The sequence below is a fragment of the Enhydra lutris genome, unplaced genomic scaffold, assembly GCF_002288905.1.
Source record: "Enhydra lutris kenyoni isolate GAN:26980312 unplaced genomic scaffold, ASM228890v2 scaffoldscaffold57, whole genome shotgun sequence".
NCBI lineage: Eukaryota > Metazoa > Chordata > Mammalia > Carnivora > Mustelidae > Enhydra > Enhydra lutris.
This window is the reverse complement of record NW_019154141.1, coordinates 8909718-8934679: the sequence shown is the minus strand read 5'-3', so window position 1 is coordinate 8934679 and position 24962 is coordinate 8909718. Positions and strand designations below refer to the sequence as shown.

Genomic DNA, 24962 nt, shown 5'->3' with positions numbered 1-24962 from the left:
TAAGTAAGGTAGTAACACTAACATTTGCAAGGGGAAAAAAAGAGCACAGATAAAATACAGAATAAAGAAAAGCAATAGAAAGAATTTTTTTTTTAAATCTACATTTGCTTCATTAGTAAAAAGTCTCTCTCTCTTTTTTTTAAAACTTCTCAAGGCAGCTGTTTTGAACAACCGTTCTACCAAAATTGATGTTTCCAGAGACCCAGCCCAACAATGGGGAGAAGGTCACATAAGTGCACTGTCCAGGATCCCATTGCAGCAAGTTAGTAGATTCCTAGCTGTCAGCCATCCAAGAGCCTGAGCTCTCATGGTAAAACAGTTACAGAAGACTGTGTACTAGGAGTGCAGAGTAGATTGCTGGCTAGCCAACCATGAATGCCTTTTCTAATCTCAAAGCCTAAAGTCTTTGATAGATATTAATTTGAAACATTATTAAAGTTTTTAATTTAAGTTTTAAACATTATTTTGGAGTCCATTTTTAAAAGTTTAATCACCATTGTGTTAATGTGAAGTTAGGCTAGGAATAACCTACCTGAAAACTCTCATTCTTTCTGACCATCTTAATGGACTCTCTTCTTCCACAGAGAAAGACAGAAACCAAGTTTGCTGTCTAGGCAAAGGAAGGCAGAGGTTGTTGGTTTTTTATGGATAAATGTAATAAATCTTACGATGGAAAACGTAGAGGGAATAAGGGGGAATTAAAATACACAAAACAAATTATAGCATACTGATTTCCCAGAGTAGCTACTTGGGGTAAATAACAATAAATTATTAATGATAATATTCTAACACTGTTCTGATTGAAGAGATTACAAACCTAATTAAAATTTATTTCCCAATATATGTTGGTTTCCCTAGGACTTTTACTAAATCCCATTACTCAGTGACCATTCACAGGCATTGGCTTTAGTTCACAGCTACCTTAGTAGATACTAGGGGGGAGGGCATATGTGCAAATGATAATCTGACTCACTGGCAGAATTTATATGAAATTGACCCTGCCATGGTTAATGTCACTTTGTCAAAGCAAAATGTTGAATTTTCATCAAATAAAATCAATGCATCACAATATTTGTGAGTCCCTTTTCCAAAACAATGAATTCATTATGAAGATGACTAAGATGCATGTCATGAAGCTAATACTCTTGCATTAGCCCACTGAGTCACACACCCCTGAGGTTCTTAGTCATCTTGATCATGACCTGGCTGGCTCTTACAGTTACAGGAGAATATTTCCATCATTGTCTTCTCTCTCACTGTTCACTGCTCTATTTTTACAAGATTAGGTTTCCTTTAAAATTCACAAGTAAGATTGCATGTACATACTGCCTATAGATAAATAGATAGTAATATATTATAGATATGTATACATATAATCTGTATAGATAAATAGATAAATAGATTGTAATCTTTAATTGTATGAAGTTGATCCTTGCACCCCAGTCAGCTCTTTTGGAACGTACCTTAAAATCTGAAAATGCAGTATTCAAACTGAATGTCTTTGAATGTCTGCTAGAAACTAGTTTATGCTTTTCGTAGTAGTCTGGATATGATTTTTTAAAGCAGATCATTACTTGTTAAAGGAGCTCAGACTGATCTGGTTTTTATGTAACCCAGCCTTGTTTACTAAATTTTATCTTAAAGTTTAAGAATCCAAACAGTAGCTAATATACAACAGAGTTTCCCTGCATGACCCACAAGGGAGAAATAACCTTTGAGAAAGAGAAGAGACTATAAAACACATCTATAAAACACAGGGTCTTCTAATAGGCACATATTGACCCCTTGCATTAAATAACACACTGCTTAAAGAAAGCCCATGGAGTAACATGAAAGAGATTCTAATCATGATATCTAATTCTGCAAGAATAAATCACTGAAAATACTTTTAAATGCCTTAAGTGCAATAAAGGAAAATTAAGTAACCATTAGGACGTTTTGATGTTTTGATCTAAATGAGATTTAAAGAATCAGCTTCCCAGTTAATCTATCATTATTTTCTCCAAAAGCGACTAAATCTTATTAAGTAATCATATTGCCAGTAAATTTACTTAGGTAACCATTTGCAAAACATTTTTTGGTTCTGTAAAATGATTTAACCTTTCCACTCTTGTATATAGAAGTTCTTTTATGTTGGGGTGCCTGGGTGGCTCAGTTGGCTAAGTGTCTGCTTTCGGCTCAGGTCATGATCACAGGTCATGATCTCAGGGTCCTGGGATTGAGCCCCATGTCTGGCTCCCTGCTCAGAGCCTGCTTGTCCCTCTGACTCCACCCTTCCCCCTGCTCACACTGCCTCTCTTGCTCACTCCCTCTCTCTCTCTCTCAAATGAAATTTTTTTTTAAGTTTTTTAATGGAATTACTCCGCAAGTATGATAAAATATAAAAATGGAAAATTTCCTTTGTAAAACTATAGCTGTTTCATCACTGAAAATTCACTTAAAAATGTTTAATCTTACGGGTGCCTGGATTAAATGTCTCATCTTAGGGGCTCAGTCATTTGAGTGTCTGACTCTTCATTTTGGCTCAGATCTTGATCCCAGAGGTGTGAGTTCAAACCCCACATTGGGGCTCATGGAGCCTACATTTAAAAAAAAAAAAAAAAGTTTAATCTTAAATTTCAAGTAATTAACCAGTTTTGATGCTCCAGTAAAAATATGTCTCATATCTCACATTCAAGGCCAACAATTTAGTAGCATAAAACTGTTGACATGGTTATATAATTATTTTATCAAATGTTTCACATTTTAGAAGCTTTACTGTTTTTATATTTTCCCTACATTTTGAGATATTTAACATGAGGAAACGTAAAAATTGACAACATTTGAGAGAGTTTGGCTTTCCTTATTTCCCTTACTATTTTCCAAAGGGAAAATCCCTTCCTGAAAATTCCACTCAGCAATGACTCCAAATTTTTCTCAACAAATGTTTTCCTATAAGACCAATGTCAGAAAGCTGAAATTTAATATACAGTTATTTGAGGACTCAAAGCATAATTTTTCAGAGTAAAATAAGCCTCTTCCCTTTGTTACCCTCACATTAATAGAATACAATAGACTTTTTAAAACTCTAAGACAAATGTTGAGCATGGGACACTTTTAGACAGATATAAAAATGATAGCTTGCTTTTATTGGAGTTCTTATTCTTTGTAGTCACAGTGCTAAGAGCTTTAAATGTGTTCTTTTTTAATCCTCACAACTCTTTGATCTAAGCAGTGGTAATTAGGAAACTGGGATTTGGAGAGGTTAAATAACTTGCTTAAGGTTACATGTCTAGTCATTGGCAGTGCCAGGATTCACTTCGTATCTGGCCAACTCCAGAGCCTGTGCTCTTAACCACCATATTATACAATGTTATAGACAGTATAATATAAAAAGCAGTGAGGATTGTAATAATGTACCAATACAGTGGCTAATTATAGATAATCGGGATTCTGGGGCTTTAGGTATGGGAAAGAGAGCTGCATATCAACACTAACTGCCGATGACTTTCCTTTTGGCAACTCTGATCAAACAGGGCACTGCTGTGATTATTTAGCCCGAACTAGCTCCTACTTCCCTATTTCTATTAATAGTGCCCCAATTTTTCTGTCACCTCAGTTTTAACTCTTGAAGTCAGCTTTGAATCACTGTCTTCTTTATCTCCCACATCCAGTCACTTAGGACACCCTGAGGATTCTACTCTCCCAGTTTCTCCCATGTTCTCCCTTGTCAATACTGCTAATTAGTTTGTCTCCCTCCTCTGGTCTTTCCAAGTTTGAATCAAGCTAATGCCTGGCTTGCCAGATTAGTCCTTCTAAAATGCAGCTCAGATAATGTCATTTCTCTGTCTTATAGTTATCATTACTATCATCCTTTTCTGGTCCAGAAATCAGAAAAATAAAAAAGTGGTTTTGGAGAAGACAGGTTATGGTTTGTTAATACCTTTAAAAATTTACTTTGTTGATACTTAAGCTAAATAATATTCCTTAAAATGGATACTGCTGGATGGACCATGAAACAGAACCTGTGGTGGACAAGAACTAAAGGAGCAGATATACTAGATAATGTTTGAGAAACCTGCCTAGGCCATGCTTAATGAATTTTATTCATTCATTCAAAAACAAAGTCTTAAATCACTTCCATGCTAGTTGAGTAAGCCCCTTTTCCACATGGAGTCACTGATAGCAACTCAGTTGTTTTTATCTTTTTTATTTTTCTTCTAAGATTTTATTTATGTATTTTAAAGAGAGAGTGCAAGCGGGGGGAGGAGCAGAGGGAGAGGGACAAGCTTGACTCCACACTGAGCAAGAAGCTTGACATGGGACTCTATACCACTACCCCTGAGATCATGACCTGAGCCAAAACCAAGAGTGAGACGCTAAACTAACTGAGCCACCCAGGTCCCCCAACTCAGTTGTTTTTAACTGAGTTACTGAATCATAACATGGAAGACAAGTATAATAATTAAGAAAGAAGAAATAGATGAATAAACATGTATTAAATTAAAGATAAGGGGGGAGAAGTTAAATTGTAATGTGAAACGTATCTAGAACTCATAAATAAAGGAATTACAATGGAAAGAAATTACTTTTGCATTTATATTTTAAAGTACTTAAAAAGAGAGTAAAAAAGTAGCCTGTGGACTAAGAGAAAGTACTTGCAAACCATATAATTGATAAGGGGTTAATAACCAAAATACATAAGGAAGTCCTATAACTCAATAGCAGAAAAACTTAATAACCCAATTTTAAAAACAGGCAAAGTGCCTGGGTGGCTCAGTCAGTTAAGCATTTGATTCTTGATCTCAGCTCAGATCTTGATCTCAGGATCATGAATTCAAGGCCTGCATTGAGCTCCATGCCCAACATAGAACCTACTTAAAAATAAGATAAAATAAATAAAAATGGGCAAAGGACTTGAGTAAACATTTCTCCAAAGCAAACAGAGACGGCCAACAGGTATTTGAAAAGATGCTCAACATCACTAATCATCAGGGAAATGCAAATGAAAACCACAATGACCTCACAGCTATAAGAATGACCATTAGAAGACACACACATACACAAAGAAAATAACAAGGACACAGAAAAATTGAAATCCTTGTGCACTGTTGTTAGGAATGCAAAATGGTGCAGCCACTGTGGAAAACAGCATGGTGGTTCCTCAAAAAATTAAAAATAAAACTACCATATGATCCAGCAATCCCACTTCTGGGGTATATATCCAAAAGAATTGAAATTGAGATCTCAAAAGAGATATTCCCCCACCTTTTTTTCATTGCAGCATTATTCACAGTGGTGAAGAGGTGGAAGGAACCTAAATATCCATTGATGGATGAATGGATAAAGAAAATGTGCCATGTACATACAATAGAATGTTATTCAGCCTTAAAAAAAGAAGGAAATTGTTATATGATAAAAGATGGATTAACTTTGATGATAATTGTGCTAAATTAAATAAACCACTCATAGAAGGACAAATACCACAGGATTTCACTCACAGAAGGTATCTGAAGTAGCCACACTCCTCAAAGCACAGAGTAGAATGGTGTATGCTAGGCTCTGGAGGGAAGGGAAAACGAGTTGCTGTTCAATGGGTGAAGTTTCAGTCCTACAAGATGAAAAAGTTCTAGATATCTGTACAACATTGTGCTTATCTGATGATCTTGTATGCTGATTTGCTGTAGAATATTTTCTTTGGTGAAGAAGCATCTGTACATATGTTTTATTCAGTTTTTATTGGGTTGTTTCTTGTTACTGAGTTCTGAGAGTTTGTCATATAGTTTGGTTACAAGTTCTTTATCAGATATATGCTTTGCAAATATTTTTTCCCATATTATGGCTTGTATTTTCATTCCCTTAACAGTATCTTTTGAAGAACCAAAGTTTTTAGAAATCCAATTTATGAATTTTTGCCTTGTTGGATCATTCCTTTGGTGTTGTGTCAAAGATTTTTTTGACTAACCGAAGGTCACAAATATCTTCTATATATTTTTCTAGAAGTTTTACAGTTTCAGATTTTACATTTAAGTCTATGATCGATTTTAATTTTTATGTATGGTACATGATATGTATGAAAGTAGTTTTTTGGGGTTTTGTTGGGGGTTTTTTTTGGATACACTTATCCAGTTGTTCCAACACCATTTGTTGTAAAGTCAACAAAAATCTTACATATTAACCTATGTAGTTCTCATTTCTGATGTTCTTCATTTTGTTGTGTTAATCCATATTTCTACATTTTTCTTCTGCCTGCAGTTTTTTTTTTTTTTACATTTTTTTTTGTATTGTGGATCTGCTGGTGATTAATTTTTTCAGTTCTTAAATGTCTAAAAAAGTCTTTATTTCACCATTACTTTTGAAAGATAAATTTAAATTTTCACTGGGTTTATAATTTTAGGTTGACAGGTTTTTTTTTTTTCCGTTAATATAAAGCTGTAGGTCCACTGTCTTTTCAGTTCCATTGTTTCTGACAAGAAATCTGCTGTCATCTTTATCTTTGTTCCTCTGTACTTCATATCTTTTTTTATCTGTGGCTGCTTTTAAGATTTTCTATTTATCTCTGGTTTTGAATAGTTTGATTATGATGTGCCTTGGTTTGGTTTTTTTCATATTTCTTTTACTTGGGGTTCATTGAGCTCCTTGGATCTTTGAATTTATAGTTTCCGTCAAATTTAAGAAATTTTATAGCTATTATTTTTTTAAGATTTTTTATTTATTTGTTTGACAAAGAGAGAAGGAACACAAACAGGGGGAGCAGCAGGCAGAGGGAGAGGGAGAAGCAGGCTCCCCACAGAGCAGGGAGCCTGACATGGGGCTCTGTCCCAGGACCCTGGGATCATGACCTGAGCTGAGGTCATATGTGAGGTTTTCTATCCTGGCTACTGGTAATAGGCACTATTCAGGCCCTCCTCCATCTAATCATCTTGGATAGGTCATCTCCTGGTCTTGGGCAGTTTTTTTACATACATGTGCCAATTAGTACTCTACTTTCCACAGATCTTATTTATTTCTGTTCAGTGTTCATCTTCTCAGGACCTCTGTCCTTTGAACAGTTGCTGCCTTAGTCTTCCTGGATTCTCAGTTCCATCTCCTCAACTCAGGGAGTCTGCCAGAATCTGACTGGGTTTTCCCTCCTACATTATGGCCTGAAAATTCTCTGAAGGCAGTAAGTGGGCATAGGATATGCCTGTTGTTTTCCATCTCTCAGGGATCCTTATTTTTCATTGCTTATTTCTAATGTCTTGAAAACCATTGTTTTATATACTTAGTCTAGAGGTTTGTTTGTTTGTTTGTTTGGGGAATCTCTTAGGTAGGAGGGTAAATAGAGTCCTTGTTACTCCATCTTGGACAAAAGTAGAAATTCATGTCATATTTTTAAAAAGAAAATTATACGTGAAGTGGACCAAAGCATAAACCCATCTCTCATTAGAAAATGACTGGCTTAAGGGCACCTTGGGTGCTCAGTCAGTTAAGTGTCTGACTCTTGATTTCAGCTCAGCTCATGATCTCAGGGTCATGAGATCAAGCCCCGTGTGGGGTTCCACACTGAGTATGGAACCCGCTTAAGATTCTCTCTCTCTCCATCTGCCCCTCTCCTCTTGCTTGTTCTCTCTCTCTCTCTTTCTCTCAAAAAAAAAAAAAAAAAATAGAATTAGACTTGGGTTCTCTGTGAACTAAACTACATATTGTACATATAATGATGAAAAATTAAATATGGTCATTTGTTGCACAAGAATAAATCTCACATGTAGGATTAGCAAGACCTCAGTTACTAAATGGAGTCATGTGGATCCAGCCTTTTCAGTAACTTTTCTAAAAGAAAATAAGAACTGTCTTTAGAAATATTTATCCTTGTCCTCTGTGGACAATAGCTCTAAGACATCATTTTCTCCCTTCCCCTATCTTCCTGTAGCAATAGTATTCTTTGATTGTTGGTACTTAGGTAACATCTAGGCCTTGCTTGTGATATGCACAGAGCTTGGAAAATAACATTTTTTCTCTCTATCTTGTTACTTAATGGCCCACTTGTTTCTGACAGTTGCCTTTATACAGGAATGTATCCCTGAAAGGCGCCAAACAAATGAATTCATTTCTTTTTATTATTACAGTAAGAGCAATGATTTTTCAAAGACCTGAATTTGCATCCTTTAACTATCTTCCTTGAGCTCTCCTGCTCTACCAAAGTGAAGTGTATGGTACTATATTTTCCTGTAGCTGGGGAAGAAAAATCCATATTAACTCTTTGCATTCACAAATTCATTTATTAAATGTTATTGAATATACCTACCCTATGACAAGAACTGTGGTAGTTAGTAAGCTAATTAAGTTAATAACTTAATAGGTTAGATGACTGTGGTAGGGCGATTTGATGACATGTGAGGGTAGAGTGTAGAGGTTGACATGACCGTGGTAGATAGATGGATAGATAGATTGATTTGGTAGCTATATACAAAAGGAACAAGAACCTATTTAAGTACATAGTAAAAGCAAGAGATGTTGAGAACCTAAACTATATGGCTGCCATTCATTGAGGGTTAAGGGTCTGGGCTAAGAACTTTAATATACATTTTCTCAGCATAAGGCAATAGATATTCCTAGTACCCCAATTTACAGATGACAAAATTGAGACTTAGAGTGATCAGTAGCTCCCCCAAGGTTATACCACTAGTAGCAGTGGAGTAGGAAAGAAAAAAGGAATTATATCTGAGAGATAGTCCTCACGAATAATTTTTTTAAAGATTTACTCATTTATTTTAGAGAGAGAGAGAGCATGAGCAGGGGGAGGGACAGAGGGAGAGGGAGAGAATCTCAGGCAGACTCCCTGCTGAGCATGGAGTCTGACGTGGGGCTCCATCTCACGACTCTGAGATCATGACCGGAGCTGAAACCAAGAGTCAGACACTCAACCAGTTGAGCCACTCAGGCACCTCTTTTCTCAAGAATTATTAATAGGACTTGTGACAAATTAGATACAAATATTAAGGAAAAAGAAATCCTGATGAGTGTCAGTTTCTGTCTGGAAAGACCAGGCGGATTGGTGATAATTTCATTAACTGAGATAATAAATAGAAGAGAAAGAATAGATTGAGGTGCGTGAGTCAGTAACTTTACTTTTAAACAAGTTTGAGGTTTTTATTAGAAATCCAAGCAGATAACTCTTGAGTTGTTGGAGATGCTGTTAGGAGTTTGATAATGAGGAATAGAAATACAAACCATCACCACTTAGATAGTTGTGAATGCTGTTAGTCTATTCCTTTGAGATTATCCGGGGAGATCATGAAGAAGAAAAAGATGAAATATAGAACCAAGTATTGGCAGTATCTTAGGGATGGGCAGAAGAGGAGGAATCATTAAAGACACATCAGGAGGAGAGGATAAAAAAAGAACTAGAAGAAAGTGTTACCATGTGAAGCCCAAGAAGGGAATGTATTTCCAAAAGTGGGGGTTAGTTAAAAGTGTTAAATACTGAGGAGTGGTTAAGAAGCATAAAGACTGGGGGAAAAAAAAGAAGCATAAAGACTGGAAAAAGAAATCATCACACTTAACAATTAGAAAGTTTGTAGTGACTCTAAGCAAATAGTTTGAGCAGATATGCTGTTGAATAATACAGGAGGAGGCCAGGCTAGAGTGCATGATTGCTGCAGAAGTGAAGAGAGCAAGCAGGGCTCTTTCAAAATGTTGGGTAGGGAAAAGAAGGGAGATAAGTCAGAAGCCTCAGAGGAACGAGAGCTTGAAGAGACTCATTGTGTTCTCAATATCCTTTTTGCTAAGTTTTGTTTTAAATAAGTGTATGTGGGAGGGGGGTGATTACAGTTACTCTGGATGTCTCTTTGGCTTGATGATGTCGCTAGTGCAACACGTAACCATCAGACACTGTCCTAGGCCCATCACATCTTTTAACTCATCTAATCCTCAGGTGTCTTTGTTATCCCTATTTTTAAAATGAGGAAGACGAGATATTCTGAACCTAAGTAATTATCCTGAGGCCACTCCACCAGTAAGTAACAGAGACAGGATACAAACTAAGGGATCCTGGCTCTGAGTCCATAGTTTTCCTACTCTGCTATGTTTCCTTATTGACCCCGAAAGTGATTCCACTTTATTTAACAGGTTTTTTTTTTTTCTTTTTTTAAACAGAAGTTTTCTGGAATGAACATTTCTCAGACTGTTATCTTTAGATTGTCTTTTAAGACCTGCTTCAAATTGCTTTACATTCTTCAGAAACTCATTTCCTGGTATAGAAATAGCTGCCTACTGTAGTCCTCTCCAGAGCAGCAGGAATAAACAACAGACCCTAAAGAGATTTGATCCTGTAAACAGGAGAGTGAACCTTCTAGAAACTCAGTAGACAAATCAACTCCTGCCCTGGATTAAACAATTGTTAAGAAAAAAAATAAGTGTGTTTTTTGACAGAGGTTTGGTGCTGATGTGGTATCAGGTTGTGTCTGCAGCACATGTGTTTTTTCTCTGCTTTGGCATGCATGTCATGAGCCCTGAGAATGAGCCTGAAATTATCTTTTGTTCTGAGGAATAGAGGTACTTCCAGGCTAGACTTTACAGTCATTGTAGAAGAATGTGAGGAAACACATCTCTGCTCCTGTTTGCACCAGACCTTGGCTGTATTACACACACCCTTTCTTCTGCCAGTCCTGTGACTGACTGCTTTCGAGATGATTCATGATTGTTTTCCATGAGTAAATACGCTTTAGTCTAAATCCACTTAGAGCTCCTTTGCCACTTCCCCTTCCCCTTTTCCCCTTACTGCAGCCGTTCATATTTGCATTTGGGCAGGCTGATCTCTTAGCCTTAATGCACGTTAGTGTTGTTGTTTTTGAATGTTTATGCTTTGCCTTAGTTAAAGAAAGATCTGTTTTCTCCGTAAGCCTAGGTATATTGATGGTCTCACAGAGGCTGTTTCCTAGAGAGAACTCATTCATCTGCTCCAAGCCTTATTTACATTGAGGAGATGCCCACACCGATCTGAGTCTGGAGTGATTATTAAATCCTTTTTAAAACTACTTTCCTTAAGCTTATCTTATTTGTGTGCCCTATTGAAATGTGATTCTTTTCCATGGTGGGGTTTTTTTTTTCCCTTTAACATTTTATTAGGAAAATTTTCAGATATGCCAGAAAGGAAAGAATCTTACAGTTAACATTTACATACCCACCACTTTGATTATATCATGAACATTTGCTATTTTGTTTTATCACCAGTCTATCCGTCTGTCCATCTGTTTACCCACCCATCATTTTTTTATGAATTTTGAAGTAAATTACAGGTATCTGTATGCTTTTAAAAAAAGGAAGATTTATTTATTTATTTAAGAGAGAGGGAGAGAGAGAGCTTACCCTCAAGTCAGGGTGGAGGCAGAGGGAGAGAATCTTTAAGCAGACTCCCCTCTGAGCGCAGAGCCTGATGTGAGGCTCAATCTCATAACCCACGAGATCAAGACCTGAGCCGGAAACCAAGAGTCCGATGCTTAACCAACTGAGCCACGCAGACACCCCAGTATACTTTATCAGAAAGCTTTGAGACAGGTGGGATTGATTGTCTTTGCTGAGCTGAGACTGCCAACTCTTGAGTGCCAGGGGTAAGAAAGCCACATCTGCTACTAAATGGTATGGATTAACTCATCGTTTTTCCCTTAGCTCAGCTGTAGTTGCAGTGGTGATTTCTCATGGATTATTTCAGTGTTTCTGCCTTAGAAAATCTCTCCGAAGCCAGCTGATATCCCAAACAAACATTTATTTAGGAATATGAACTCCACAGAGAACATCCATTACCTCCATGTCCCACAATGCAGACCAAAGTGCTTTCTTGTTCGTATGCCCTAAATATATTGTTGGTACATAGGAAGCAGGGCTTTCTTTTATCATACTGAGCTGACAAAAGCCTTAGGTTCTGAAGTACAGAAATTGTTTCTAGGCTGTTCTTGGCGCCTACAGTTGTTTTACCATATGGTACTGGGCTAATTTTGTCTGTTCTTCCCTTGAGGCTTTTGTGAATTGATTACGTTTTTAGAAAATTTTTTAAATAACTTTTTAAAATGTCAAAGCTTTCTCAGTAGAATAAAATATGATGGGAGATTACGTCAACATGAGAACAAGTTCAGAAATTTTTCTCAAAAACTTAAGCATTTAAATTGAGTCTATACTTAATTCCATATTATAAATTAGCATTGGTCATATTCACGAAAGCCCCTTTGATACAAAATATAAAGTAACCTTGGACCTGAAGAAATAAGTCAGTTAGTGTAGAAATCATATGAGAGTTTCTGTAGCTCTTACCTCTGTGGAAAGGTCATTTCTGGCCAAGCATGCAGTTCCTAAAGGGAAGCACAAGAGAAGTGAAGGAGGAAGACCATGTAGTCCATCAGCTAAGCCTAATCAGTCCTGGTCATCAGTGGGATCATTCATGTCACTTTCACATTTGAAAGTCACATCCTGTAGAACAGTTGCAACATAATATAGTAGGGGGAAAAAAACCTGGATTTTTGAGTGAGAATTGGGTTTTGTTTCTAGTTCTGAAACCTGCTATGTAACTTTAGGTCTCACTAGGCCTCATTAGACTCATCACAAGCCAACTGATCTATTTTCTCCTTCCTCCCGGGGAGTCCTAGCACTGCTCATCCCAATCTCATTGTGTCTGTCTGGGTACCCACCAACCAAACTCAGGTACCCAGGAAGCCCCAAGTGGATAGCAGTCACCTACTATCAAGTGACATGGAAAATGGTAGAGTAAGGAGCTCCAAGAATCAGTCTCACCACTGAAGCAGCCATTAGGCAAGTCTGACAGAATCAACCTTTTCAGAATTCTGGAATTGCTAAGTGAAAAATTTAAAAAGGAGATTATAAAACAGTATGATCCCATTTTGGGTTTTTAGATTAAGTATTTATGGTACAGAAAAAAATTCAGAGTATATGTGAGTAGTGTTTCTCTCTGGCTACTGGGAGTACAATTATTATCTTGTTTATCTGCTTTTCCTAAGTTTTCTATAGTGAATATGTATTACTTCTCTAAAAAATAGCAAAAAGGAAAATAGAACAGTTTGGCAGTTTCTCAAAAAGTTAAACATAGAGTTTCCAGATGACTCAGCAATACCACTCCTAGATATATACCCAAGATAACTGAAAACATATGTACACAAAAACTTGTACATGAATGTTTATACCAGCATAATTCATAATAGCCAAAAAGTGGGAACAAATCAGATGTTTATCAGATAAATTGATAAACAAAATGTGATATATCCATATAATGGAATACTACTCAACTATAAAAAGAATGAAGTACTGATACATGCTTCAATATGAATGAACCTCAAAAACATGCTAAATGAGCCAGACACAAAAGACCACATATTACACAATAGCATCTATCATGTATGTCCAGAATAGGTAAATCTGTAAAGATGGGAAGTCTGGTTATCAGGGTCTAGGAGGAAGGGGAACTGGGGAGTAACAGCTAATGGGTGTAGAGTTTTCTTTGGGGGATGATAAAAATGTTCAGGAATTAAATAGTGATGGTTGCACAACTTCTTGAATATATAGTTGAGCCTCAACCAACACAGATTTGAACTGTGCTGGTTGACTCATATGTGGATTTTTTACAGACTGTACCATACAGGTATTTTCTCTTATGATTTTCTTACTAACATTTTCTTTTCTCTAGCTTACTGTATTGTAAGAATATAGTGTATAGCATGTATGACATACAAAGTTGACTACCACTAAGGGTTTCAGTCAGATAGGCTATTAGTAAAGTTTTTGGGGAGTCAGGTGTTACACATGGATTTTCAACTCCATGGGGCATCACCTCCTCTATCCCCCACGTAGTTCAGGGGTCAGCTGTACTGAAAACCCCTGAACTGTATACTTTAAAAGGGTGAATTTAATGATCTGTAAAGTATAGCTCAATAAAGTAATGTTTAAGAAAGGTAAAATAGGGTATGAGCTACAAGTCAGTAGCATTAAAGAGAATATATTTAGCAAGTTATAGTCAAATTGTTCACTGAATTCTGTAATTATGATTATGGATTTTTTAAATTTTTATTTTAAGTCCAGTTAACATATAGTGTTATATTATCCTGTTGTTATAGATTTTATTATTTTATGTTTTTAGTTATGGGTTTTAGAAAAGTAAGTTTTGTTAAAGAAATGAGAATCAGGAAATTATAAGCAATTATATAGCTGAATCTCCACAGCCTTTTTTTTTTTCCTTTTTAGTGAAAATTTGGAACATTTTAAAATTGTTAGAGGAAAATTATTTTCTTCTCACTTTAGAGTTTGGCTTTATATTTTTAATTATTTGCACTATCTTTGGAGTTGTTAGCATTTTTTTAATGCTCAGTTATTCTAATAGCTTTCAGAGAGTTTTTAATGAGTATGTACATGTATGCTTGCTTATGAGTAGATTTTCTCAAGCTGCCATCTCTAGATCCCATTTAATGATATATAGGTGGCTTAAGTATGTTCTAGAATAACATAAGCAATAAAAATAAATTCATTTCCCTCTTTCTCCTGTCCTCATTCCCTTCCCTTGGGCTTTATCCTCCAAAATATAAAAATGGGCTTAGAATATAATACCTTATTCTTCATTAATTATTTCAGTAAGCATTTATTGAGTACCTGCTTTTTGTCAAAGCACTGTGCTACAGTGTTAAAGGTACGAACATAAAATACCTGGTTCCTGGAGCACCTGGCTGGCTAAGTTGGTAGAGCATGTGACTCTTGATCTCGGGGTTATGAGTTCAAGCCCCACGCTGGGCATAGAGCTTACTGAAAACGACAGCAGCAACAACAATCTGGTTCCAGACAGAGAAAATGATACTTCTTAGAGCTATTCTCTGAATAGTTAGGAAGGCATTTAACCTAGGTAAGAGAGGTCATAGACAAGACTTCTTTCCACCATCAATAAAGTTAAAAGGTTGATCTTTGAAACCAAGTCACATCTATTATGCATTATTAGAAAGCTACTGAAAGTAGAGCCTATGCTTGGCTCTTAGCACCTCCCACAACTGCAGAAGCACAGAAATGAGAAAAGCAGTACCAGGTCCCCATGGTGTATATAAGCCAAAACTCTTTGTTGGTTTGTTTTTTTTGTTTTGTTTTGTTTTGTTTTGTTTTGTTTTTTTAATTGGCATGAATACAAGTAGTAGAGGAGCAGAGACCTGAGGTCAAAGTTTCATTTCTGCTTCCTTGACTGCTAAACATGTTGAAGACTTTTTAAACTAGCAGAGCTTTTAGAGGTAAAAAGCTGATGCTGTAAGACATCTGGATGCTCTGCCATAGCCTGGACTCTCCCCCAGGAGCTCCCACCCCTATCTCCCCACAATCCAACAGCTAAAAGGTTATCGCCAGGCAGAGAAGGAAGCCTGGACCCTGCTTCTGTACTACTTCGGCATCCATTCTGAGTGCTGGTGCTGGGCCCTCCCCACTATTTAATAATTTTGAATATCACCCTGTCTTTCTCACTGTTCGGTAAATCATTGGCATTTTAATTGTGTTTGTTTTGTGCCAACTAGAGTATCAAATGACTAGTTCACCTGCTGTTGCTCATCTGCATAGAAGCGAAGTTGAGTTGTATTATTTGCTGAATAACCCAGGATGCCATTGTACTGGAACTGATAGTCTCCTAAATCATGCGGCTCTGCTTCTGTATTTCTTTCAATGATGACAATTTGGCCTAAGTTGTGTGTTCTCTTATTGTTCCTTCCAGTTCACTTTGCACCTTATAGGCCTCCAGATATCTCCCTGAAGCCTCTGCTCTTTGAAGTGCCCAGCATCACTACCGAGTCAGTGTTTGTTGGCCGGGATTGGGTTTTCCACGAAATAGATGCTCAACTTCAGAGTTCAAATGCCAGCGTCAACCAAGGAGTAGTGATTGTGGGAAACATTGGGTTCGGCAAAACTGCCATCATCTCCAGACTGGTGGCCCTCAGCTGCCATGGAACACGGATGAGACAGATTGCCTCAGACAGCCCACATGCCTCCCCCAAACGTACGTATTCCTTTTTAAAGAACTCCCTGCTTCGTTGCTGAAAGTTTTTCTGATGTATTAAGCCTTACACCCTTTCATTTTCTGATCTGCGAAACCTGACTTGCTCAAGAGGACCATTAATTCAGAGTTGAGAGAAAGAATGTAATACTCGGTTTATATTTAACCCACATATCTAGCAGTCACCTAAGTGTGACTGAGAAAACCTTTCTCTGGGAATAAATTTATGACTCTTCCCTTCTGGCATTCTGGCTAGCCTGTCCTTTGGACACCGACTCCAGCCTTGCCTGTAAGAGCCACTCGCACCCATCACCGTCAGCTGCTGCTCTGCCGGGGCCCAGGTCTTTTCATTCCGAGCGGGCACAGTCTGTCTGCAGCCTCCGTTTCCTTGCTCTTGATGTCGGTACTGCGCTGCTTGGGCTTGAACTTCATTGTGTCCTTGAAGGATTTCTCCTGCTTCCTTGTGAAAAGATGCTGAGATCTCATATATATTCGCACTTCTTTCATCACAGAGAGGGCACAGCTCAACGATCACCACCAGGATCTTGTTTATTTTTAAAATACTCATGTGGTCCTTAGTACCAGGCACTCTCTAAGATCTTAACCAATATTAATTCACCCAATCCTCTTATCAACTCAGTAAGGTAGTTCTGTTATCTTCATGTCACAGAGCAGTGATCTGAGGCTCAAAGAGGTTAAGTAGACCTCAGAAGTTTCAAAGCCAATAAATGGTGAAACAAGAATTTGAGCCTAAGCAGTCTGTGTCAGAGCCCAGTGTCTTATCTGCTTTGCTGTCCTGCCTCTCCTTATTGGAGGAACTCATCTGCAGAAAGGAAATAAATAGATGTTCTTCCTATATAACGTGTATGTATAACCAGTCTACCTGGTTTCTATTAGTTATAGGAGAATAAAACCAGAAACTATTGCTCTGCTATTCCAAATCAATAATCTAGCTCACCACAAATTTTCAGACAGCAGCCAGTAGAAATGGTTTGAGATCATAGTAGTTACCGAGTCTAGCGCATGCTGGAAGCTTAATACGAACTCACTTCACATCCTCCAGACATTCTGGTTTCCTATTGAAATTAATTAGCAGCCCCTTTCGTTCAGTAGGCAGATTACCTCTGGCTAACTTAATGGATATCTCACATGGAGAAGAACTCGTGTCTACAGAGAAAACTCATTGAATTGAGAGTCCCTGTTTACCAGGGTATGATAAAAATTGGTATGGAAGTATTCCTTCTCACAAGCAGTAGCATGCTTAATTTCTCTAGGAAGTTTTTCTTAGGTAGATTGGCATTGTGTCATGGGAGCCAAGAACCCAGAGTTTGAGCCCCAACACTCAAGTGACTACACATACTTTGTAACTTGAGAATTCTAATTGAGTTTTTTAAACCTGTTTTCTCATCTGTAAAATGAGGAAGTGATCTTTAAGATTTGTTCCTGTGTTAAAATTCTGTGATTCTAAAAACATATCTTCTTGAAAAGTAGTTGAAATTAACTTTCCAACCTATTCCAGTATTTTCCTTTGAATACTTAAATATCACACCAGACTACATCTTATCTGAGTAATCCAAGAGGTTAACTCTTTGAGTGTGTTAGGAAGAAAACCAGATAGCTAATAGTCTCTCTGACTCCTCTGTGTATGAGTGTTGCAGATAACAGAATGGTAGGATCCTGCAGGACAGAATAAATCCCAAGGGCAAAAGAGCTGCTTTCTGAGAAAGGTACCTGGGAGAACAAAGGTTAACAGAACATAGCCCATGTGCTTCCCAAAGCAGAGGTTCTTTAGAGGTGGTTCATTAAGTTATTCTCTGACATCCACTGCCTTTTATCTCCAGAGATACTCTAAAAATAGCAGGACGCTGCCATTCTTGAGATAAATGTCCATATGTTGTGACTGTAGATTTGCCCTGATAGTTAACTTTCAAAACTTGAAGATGGTGTCAGAGGAGATAGAATATGTGTTATGTATTTATCAGAATCACACAGAACCAGCAGTTGCCTTGTACAAAATAACTTCTGTTGTTTTCTGCCCAAGTCCAAACTACATCCTACCTCTGCCGCCTTCCCAGAGCCACTAGCCCTTAAGAAGGGTCAAGAATAAGTGACTGATAAAGTGTGCGAGCTGTTTTTTCACATTAATCTGTTATTATGTAAGCTGGCGCTGGGAGCTTTACTGGCAACAGCAGAATTTCTTTCATTAATGAATAAGAATGATGTCTGTATGGAGAGATGGCTTAATTTTTTCACAGAGTTTAATTTACATCAAGCTTGAATAGGTTTATTTGAATTCCTGATGGCTTTCCTAACCCCCCATCAGCGATACCAATGATAGAGTTGTAGAAATAACGAAAACACGGTAGAAAATCGTTGGAGCTCCCAGCTCCCATCTCTGCATCATCTGCCTTCTTCCTTCCGCCCCTGCCTCCTCCACGCTGCTCAGCATCACTGTGAAAGATGGGAGCCACTCAGCCTGCAGCCCTGCGCTGCCTGGCTCCGTCCTTCCCCCACAGACACTCAGCCCCCAGCCCGCCCCCTCCTTGTCATTTTCCTGGGAAGGTACAGAAAAACTGTCAAGGCAGGCACTAGCCTGTCATCCTGCTTTCCACCCACACCTCACTCCCCCGTCAGTCTCCACCACCACCGTCATCACCCACCCACCTCCCCAGCACAGACACACAAAGCACAAAAACATTTTGTAAAAATAGAGCCGTTGTGTAATTTAGGTTCTATTACGTTAACTACAAGTATAGTCAGTACAGTAGTTAGGGAAGCTCTGTCTAATACAGGACTATCTTTTCCTGTCACTAAAAGTCTCAGTGTAGGTATTGTTTGGATTTGCCATTTGCCAACAGCTGCCAGGCCCCCAGAGAGCTGTTAAGTAAGTGACCCCTACCCTCCCTGGTCTGTTCACTTTGGAAACAGTGACTGTTTTGCCCGTTTCCTGTGCACATTGACTGCCTACCTCTGAACTTATTCTCCTGTTCTCTGAGTACCAGGCAGAGAGTAAAGCCACTCCTGACGAAAAGGAAGGCATCTCCCAAAAGCAGTAGCTAGAAGACAGGGTATTCAGGCCACAGGGTAATCGCCCACAAAATCAAATACCGGATAAAGGGGAATGGGGTGGGGAGAAGGAGTGAACAAAAGAAATGATACAGTGACAGTCACAGAGCTTTACCTCAGTTCACACATTTTCAGTCTTTTTCCACTGCTGCCTCCCACTCCTGTCCTCCTACAGTTATTCTGAACTCGGCTCCAGTGACCAGAGATTTTACTCTCCCAACTGGGTGGAAGAAGTCTTAATTCAGTCCTGCTGGTGGGAGTTAAATGAGGACTACATTCCCCTATTCCTCCTCCTTTTCCATGGCTAGTAACCATCACCAGTCTCCTGATTTGGGTACCCATTTTTATATTGTGATCTGTATCCATATAAATATACAGTCTATAATTTCTAGTAGGAGATAAGACATTTTCTAAATAACATGAACAAGTGAGATTTTTTAAAAATGGCTTTATTAAGCCACAATTCACTTACCACACAATTCACCCATTTAAATTGTTCAACTCAGTGCTTTTTGGTATATTCACAGAGTTGTACAGCAATCAGCATCATCTAATATCAGAACATTCTTGTCTCCCCCTAAAAGAAACACCCATTAGTGGTCAATCTCCATTCTCCCCCTAACTCCCTGCCTTCACCCCTATATAACCACCAGTTTACTTTTTGTCTATGTGGATTTCTCTACTCTGTGAATTTCATGTAGAGAGAATCATACAGTAGATGGTCTTTTGTAACTAACTGGCTTCTTCAAGTGAGCGTAATATTCCATTGTATAGATATTCCATATTCCATATTTTAACCGTTCGTCAGTTGGTGGACATTTGGGTTGTTTTCACTTTTGTGCTGTTATGAATCTTGCTTCTTTCAACAGTTGTGTACAAGTTTTTCTGTGGACCTAAGTTTTTATTTCTCTTGGAGTAGAATTGCTGGATCATAGAACAAACGGAATTTAACCAGTCTTCCTTTAACTCAGGGTTTTATGAATATCTCATGCAAACATCTCATCTTTTTAATCCAGATGTGGATGCCAACAGAGAGCTGCCACTCACACAGCCACCTTCAGCCCACTCATCCATCCCCAGTGGAAGCTGCCCAGGAACCCCAGAGATGCGCAGGCGGCAGGAGGAGGCTATGCGGAGACTAGCCTCGCAGGTACAATAGGGTTTTCAGGGTGCGGGCGTGCCAGTTCCATTTTGACCTCAAGGGGCAAAGGTAGGGGGACCCTTGGGAAAGTGGACAGAAATGTGTACAGCTGTACCATGAGACCATAGAGAAGAGTTTCTCTTTCTATGCTGTTCCTAGAAAAATATGTTGTCATTATAGAATGAAAGCCTTATTGTTTGAAAGGCCCTCAGAAATAACCAGAGTCCCATAATGAATAGATAAGGAAGTTGAGACTCAAAGAAGTTATATGATTTACCCAAATCACAGTATAAGCACTCAGTAGTTTATTTTCATTCCTATTTCAAAACTCTTCCTGCTATACTATGCCGTTCATAATATTTTTTTATATGTTTGGGTTTTAAACTTCTATTTTTTAATCTAAGTAATGTCTGCTTGATTTTCAAAAATCAGTTAATGCTCAAAGACTTACAATAGAAACCAGCAATTCTTTTCCCCTCTTCACCCCAAAGGTAGCCACTTTCAACCCCTGAGGCTGTTCTTCTGATCTTTACCTCCTCTGTTTCTAAATAATATTCTTATACTGCTATAATTTTTTTTCATCAGTTTTATGCGTTATCTCTTGCTGCTTCTTATGGATGATGAGAATTTTAGATCTTTAACTTTCCTTCCTCCCTCCATCATCTCTGTACCATTACATCATGATTTTTGTTTGAATCCACCTTATAGTATTTTCAGTATTAGTACTGTGCACATATGTTTCATTGTGGAACCAAGGGTAACATTTCCTTCTTGAGCAATTTTGCTTTTCCTAAGGTTATGAAATGCCTCTTTTTATATTTTGCTTATTCTTGGCAGGGGGCACCTGGCTGGCTCAGTTGGTAGAGCATGGGACCATGTGACTCTTGATCTCAGGGGTGTGACTTCAAGCCCCATGTTGGGTGTGTAGCTTATTTAAAAAAAATTTTAAAAATAAAGTAAAATTTGCTTTCTTTTTCAAATCTATAGCTATAATCCATAATCCTTAATAGCTTTGTAAAATGCCTCTCAGTACAATTTTCCGCATCAGTTACATTTCCCCTGAGAGCTTAGAGCCTTCCATCAAACTCAGCCTGGACCTAGGATGCTCTTGAGGCTTACCACCTAGCTCTTACTCTGGAAATTCCCATTACTTTTCTTCTGTGTTTGATCCCATGTCATCATCTTCTTTCTTGATTTTATTTCTCATTTTGGTGGAGCACATCCGCCAGTAGCCACTGCACTATGAAATAGTGCACGAGAGGTAAGTTTTTAAAATTTAATGTTTCTAAAAGCATCATTATTCCATTCTCATACATTACTATTTATTTGACGTAATGTAATTCTAGGTTAAAAATTATTTCCCCTCAGAATTTTGAAGGCATTGCTCCATTGACTTGAGCTTCTAATAATTTTGTTATTTTTTTTTAAACAGTAGCCTTTTTCTTTTTTAAAGATTTATTTATTTATTTATTTGACAGAAAGGGACATTACAAGTAGGCAGAGAGGCAGGCAGAGAGAGGGGGAATACAGGCTCCCCACTGAGCAGAGACCCCACATGCGGGGCTAGATCCCAGGACCCTGAGACCAGGACCTAAGCCAAAGGGAGAGGCTTAACCTACTGAGCCACCTAGGAGCCCCCAATAATTTTGTTATTAAATGATATTTTTATTCCTAATTCTTTTTTTTTATTAAAGATATTTATTTATTTATTTATTTATTTATTTATTTATTTATTAGAGACAGCAAGCAAGCATAAGCAGGGGGAGCAGCAGGCAAAAGGAGAAGCAGGTTCCCTGCTAAGCAAGGAGCCCGATGCTAGACTCAATCCCAGGACCCTGAGACCATGACCTGAGCCGCAGGCAGAAACTTTACTGACTGAGCCACCCAGGCGTCCCTTATACTTAATTCTTTATACCATTTTTTCTCTCCAGAAACTTTTAGGATCTTATTTTTTTTTTTTAAGATTTTATTTATTTATTTGTCAGAGAGAGAGAGAGCGAGCACAGGCAGACAGAGTGGCAGGCAGAGGCAGAGGGAGAAGCAGGCTCCCCACAGAACAAGGAGCCCGATGTGGGACTCGATCCCAGGACGCTGGGATCATGACCTGAGCCGAAGGCAGCTGCTTAACCAACTGAGCCACCCAGGCATCCCAGGATCTTATTTTTTTAATCACCATTCTCCTTGGGCCTTTTTTCCATTTATTCTTTTGGTACCTCGTAAGCCCTGGAGATGTTCTTTGATTCTGGGAAGTGTTTTTGTACTACTTGTTGATAATTTTATCACACCATCTGCTCTGTTTTCTCCTTCTACAACTCTTTTTAATCAAAAATTATATTCCTTGGGGGTGCCTGAGTGGCTCAGTGGGTTAATCCTCTGCCTTCGGCTCAGGTCCTGATCCCAGGGTCCTGGGATCGACCCCCAAATCAGGCTCTCTGCTCAGCGGGGAGCCTACTTCCCCCTCTCTTTCTGCCTGCCTACTTGTGATCTTTCTCTCTCTGTGTCAAATAAATAAATAAAAAAATCTTTTAAAAAATATATATTCCTTAATCTGATACTCTAGTTTTCTTAAGCTTTCTTTTCTGTATTCTACTTTTATTTTTCTATTTTGTTTTTTGGTTTAAGAGATTTTTCACAACACTGTCTTCTAATCCTTTCACAAGGATTGGCTATCATAGTTTTAATTTCCAATAACTCTTTTTTGGCCCTAGTTGTTCCCTTCTTTTTCACAGCATTCTGTTCTTGTTTTATAGATGCAGTATTTTCTCTTATCTCTTCCTTAGTACTTAGGCACTAGAAAACTGATTGGAAGCTTATAGAGAGCTTAACTATACAGCAGTAACACAGCCCACCAGCCTTTATTGGAAACACCCAAAAGTCAGTGTTCATAAAATTTTTTCCTTGTGCTGTTCTTCTTTAGCAAAAAATTCCACCGGTCTCTTTCCTGGAGGATATACATCCTGGGTATATATCTAGAGTTGGCAAGAGAAGAGTTAGAGTTTCACCATTCAGTATGCAGACTTACTTAAGTCCCTACATCGTTTTCATTCCTACCCTTGACCCTTACCTTTTCTATGTCTACCAGCCCTAAGTCTATTTGCCCTGGTTTTGTTTCTCTAATGAATATAATTCTCCTTCCTGTGGCTGTTGGGGAAGGTAGTCACCTGGCTGGGCAAGGTGGGTGTGGCTATCTGGAGATCCAGCTGCCCCTTATATAAACTTCAAATAATTTCTGTATTTTCAGTTCCCTTCCTCACCCCCCATCTTCCACAATACCTGGTGCTTTTAACTCCTGTGCTTTTCTGAGGTTTTACAGATAATCTGGCCTAGTCCTGTTGTCATTACCTCCAGCGGGCATTTGTTTCACCTTCTTCTATGTGTTGAGTCATTTATGAATTGTGCATCTACTTTCCAACCTTATATATTATAATCTGAGATTATAGATAGAGATCCCTATAGGTGGAGTTTTATTTTTGAGGATTTTCAAGAGATGAACAAGAGTTTTAAAGTGTTTGTTTCCAATATTCAGAGAAATCTCTTGTCATAGTTAATTAGTAAGGAGGAACAGGGAGTCATCTGTAGTATCATAAGGTTCTAATTTCTTCATAGAAATCCAGTCCAGCCCAGAACTCAAAGCAGCGTATTTCCCCCAAGTACATTTTTAACCGTCCCTACTTATCAGTGGGCTTCTGAAAACAGTCTCAGATTTCCCTCATATTCATTCCCTCAACTCTGCAACTTTAAAAGACATCTGCTTTTTTCTAAATATTTTGTATAAACTAGCTCCCACTTCTTTAGAAGAATCAGAATAAATATCACTTTGGAAGTACATTGAATGCTGAAGAGCTTCCATCATCATCATCATCATCATCAACTTACTCATTTAGAATGGATGTTTTGAATGCATAGAATACAAGACTAAAGTTAAGGCAGTGAACAAAACAGACACAGTCCCTGCTGTTTTGTAGCCCACGTTCTTGCGGTGGGAGAAAGCCAATAAACAAACGTAATATGTCAGATCGTGATGAGTGCTGAAAAGAGCTCCAGGAATTACATCTCCCCACATTGTCACTTCTTAGTCTCTCTTTCATCAAGTTTATGTTCAATATTTGGAAAATGTTACATATTGTTAGTAGGAAATTAGTGACTACACTTAAGAAGTAATCTCATTTTCAAGTACATGATTTCGTGTCTATCTTAAGCAAAATGTAAATAAATCTTTTTTGTGCCTAAAGATGGGATATCTTCAAATTTATATTAAACCTTATATAAGAAATGGCCCTTTAAATTAAAATTGATGTTGATGTTCAAGATTTGGAAAATGTTAAATATTGTAAGTAGAAAATTAGTGATTATTTACACTTACTCAAGGAATATATTTTAAATTTCATGATTACTTTTTCCTTAAGCAAAATAGAAATGCACGTGTTTGTGCTAGAGATAGGATAGTTTTAAGTTTATAGTGAATGTTGTATAAGAAATGGCACCTAAATATCCCAGTAATTGTGCCATGTGTTACATTTTAAGTATATAAGTTTGTTCTTGGAAGCATAGAGCAGAAGCCAGCAATCTTACTTATCACTATAACAGGCCAGTAAGCAGAAGCCTTTTCAGTGAGATTTTCAAATCAATTAGCATTTTGATGAAGTAAGCTAATATATGTGAATTAAAAGTGTCTGTGAAAAACCTCTTGATTTGATAGACAAAGTTCTTAGTGCCAGTTCTTGTACATCAGTAATTATAATTGGTATTTTCAGGTCATAATGTTAGGTGGGGAGGAGA

At 37.9% G+C, this 24962-nt stretch overlaps 1 protein-coding gene across 2 annotated transcripts in view; it reads left to right on the top strand.

Annotated features, from left to right (window-relative positions):
- Window positions 1–24962, top strand: part of LOC111158180 (tetratricopeptide repeat, ankyrin repeat and coiled-coil containing 2) — a 364770-nt gene that overhangs the window by 257381 nt on the left and 82427 nt on the right. For both annotated transcript variants that reach the window (XM_022520087.1, XM_022520086.1), the window contains exons 9-10: window positions 15698–15979; window positions 20059–20192. In XM_022520087.1, the coding sequence (XP_022375795.1) occupies window positions 15698–15979; window positions 20059–20192 (416 nt within the window). The remainder of the gene's footprint in view (window positions 1–15697; window positions 15980–20058; window positions 20193–24962) is intronic.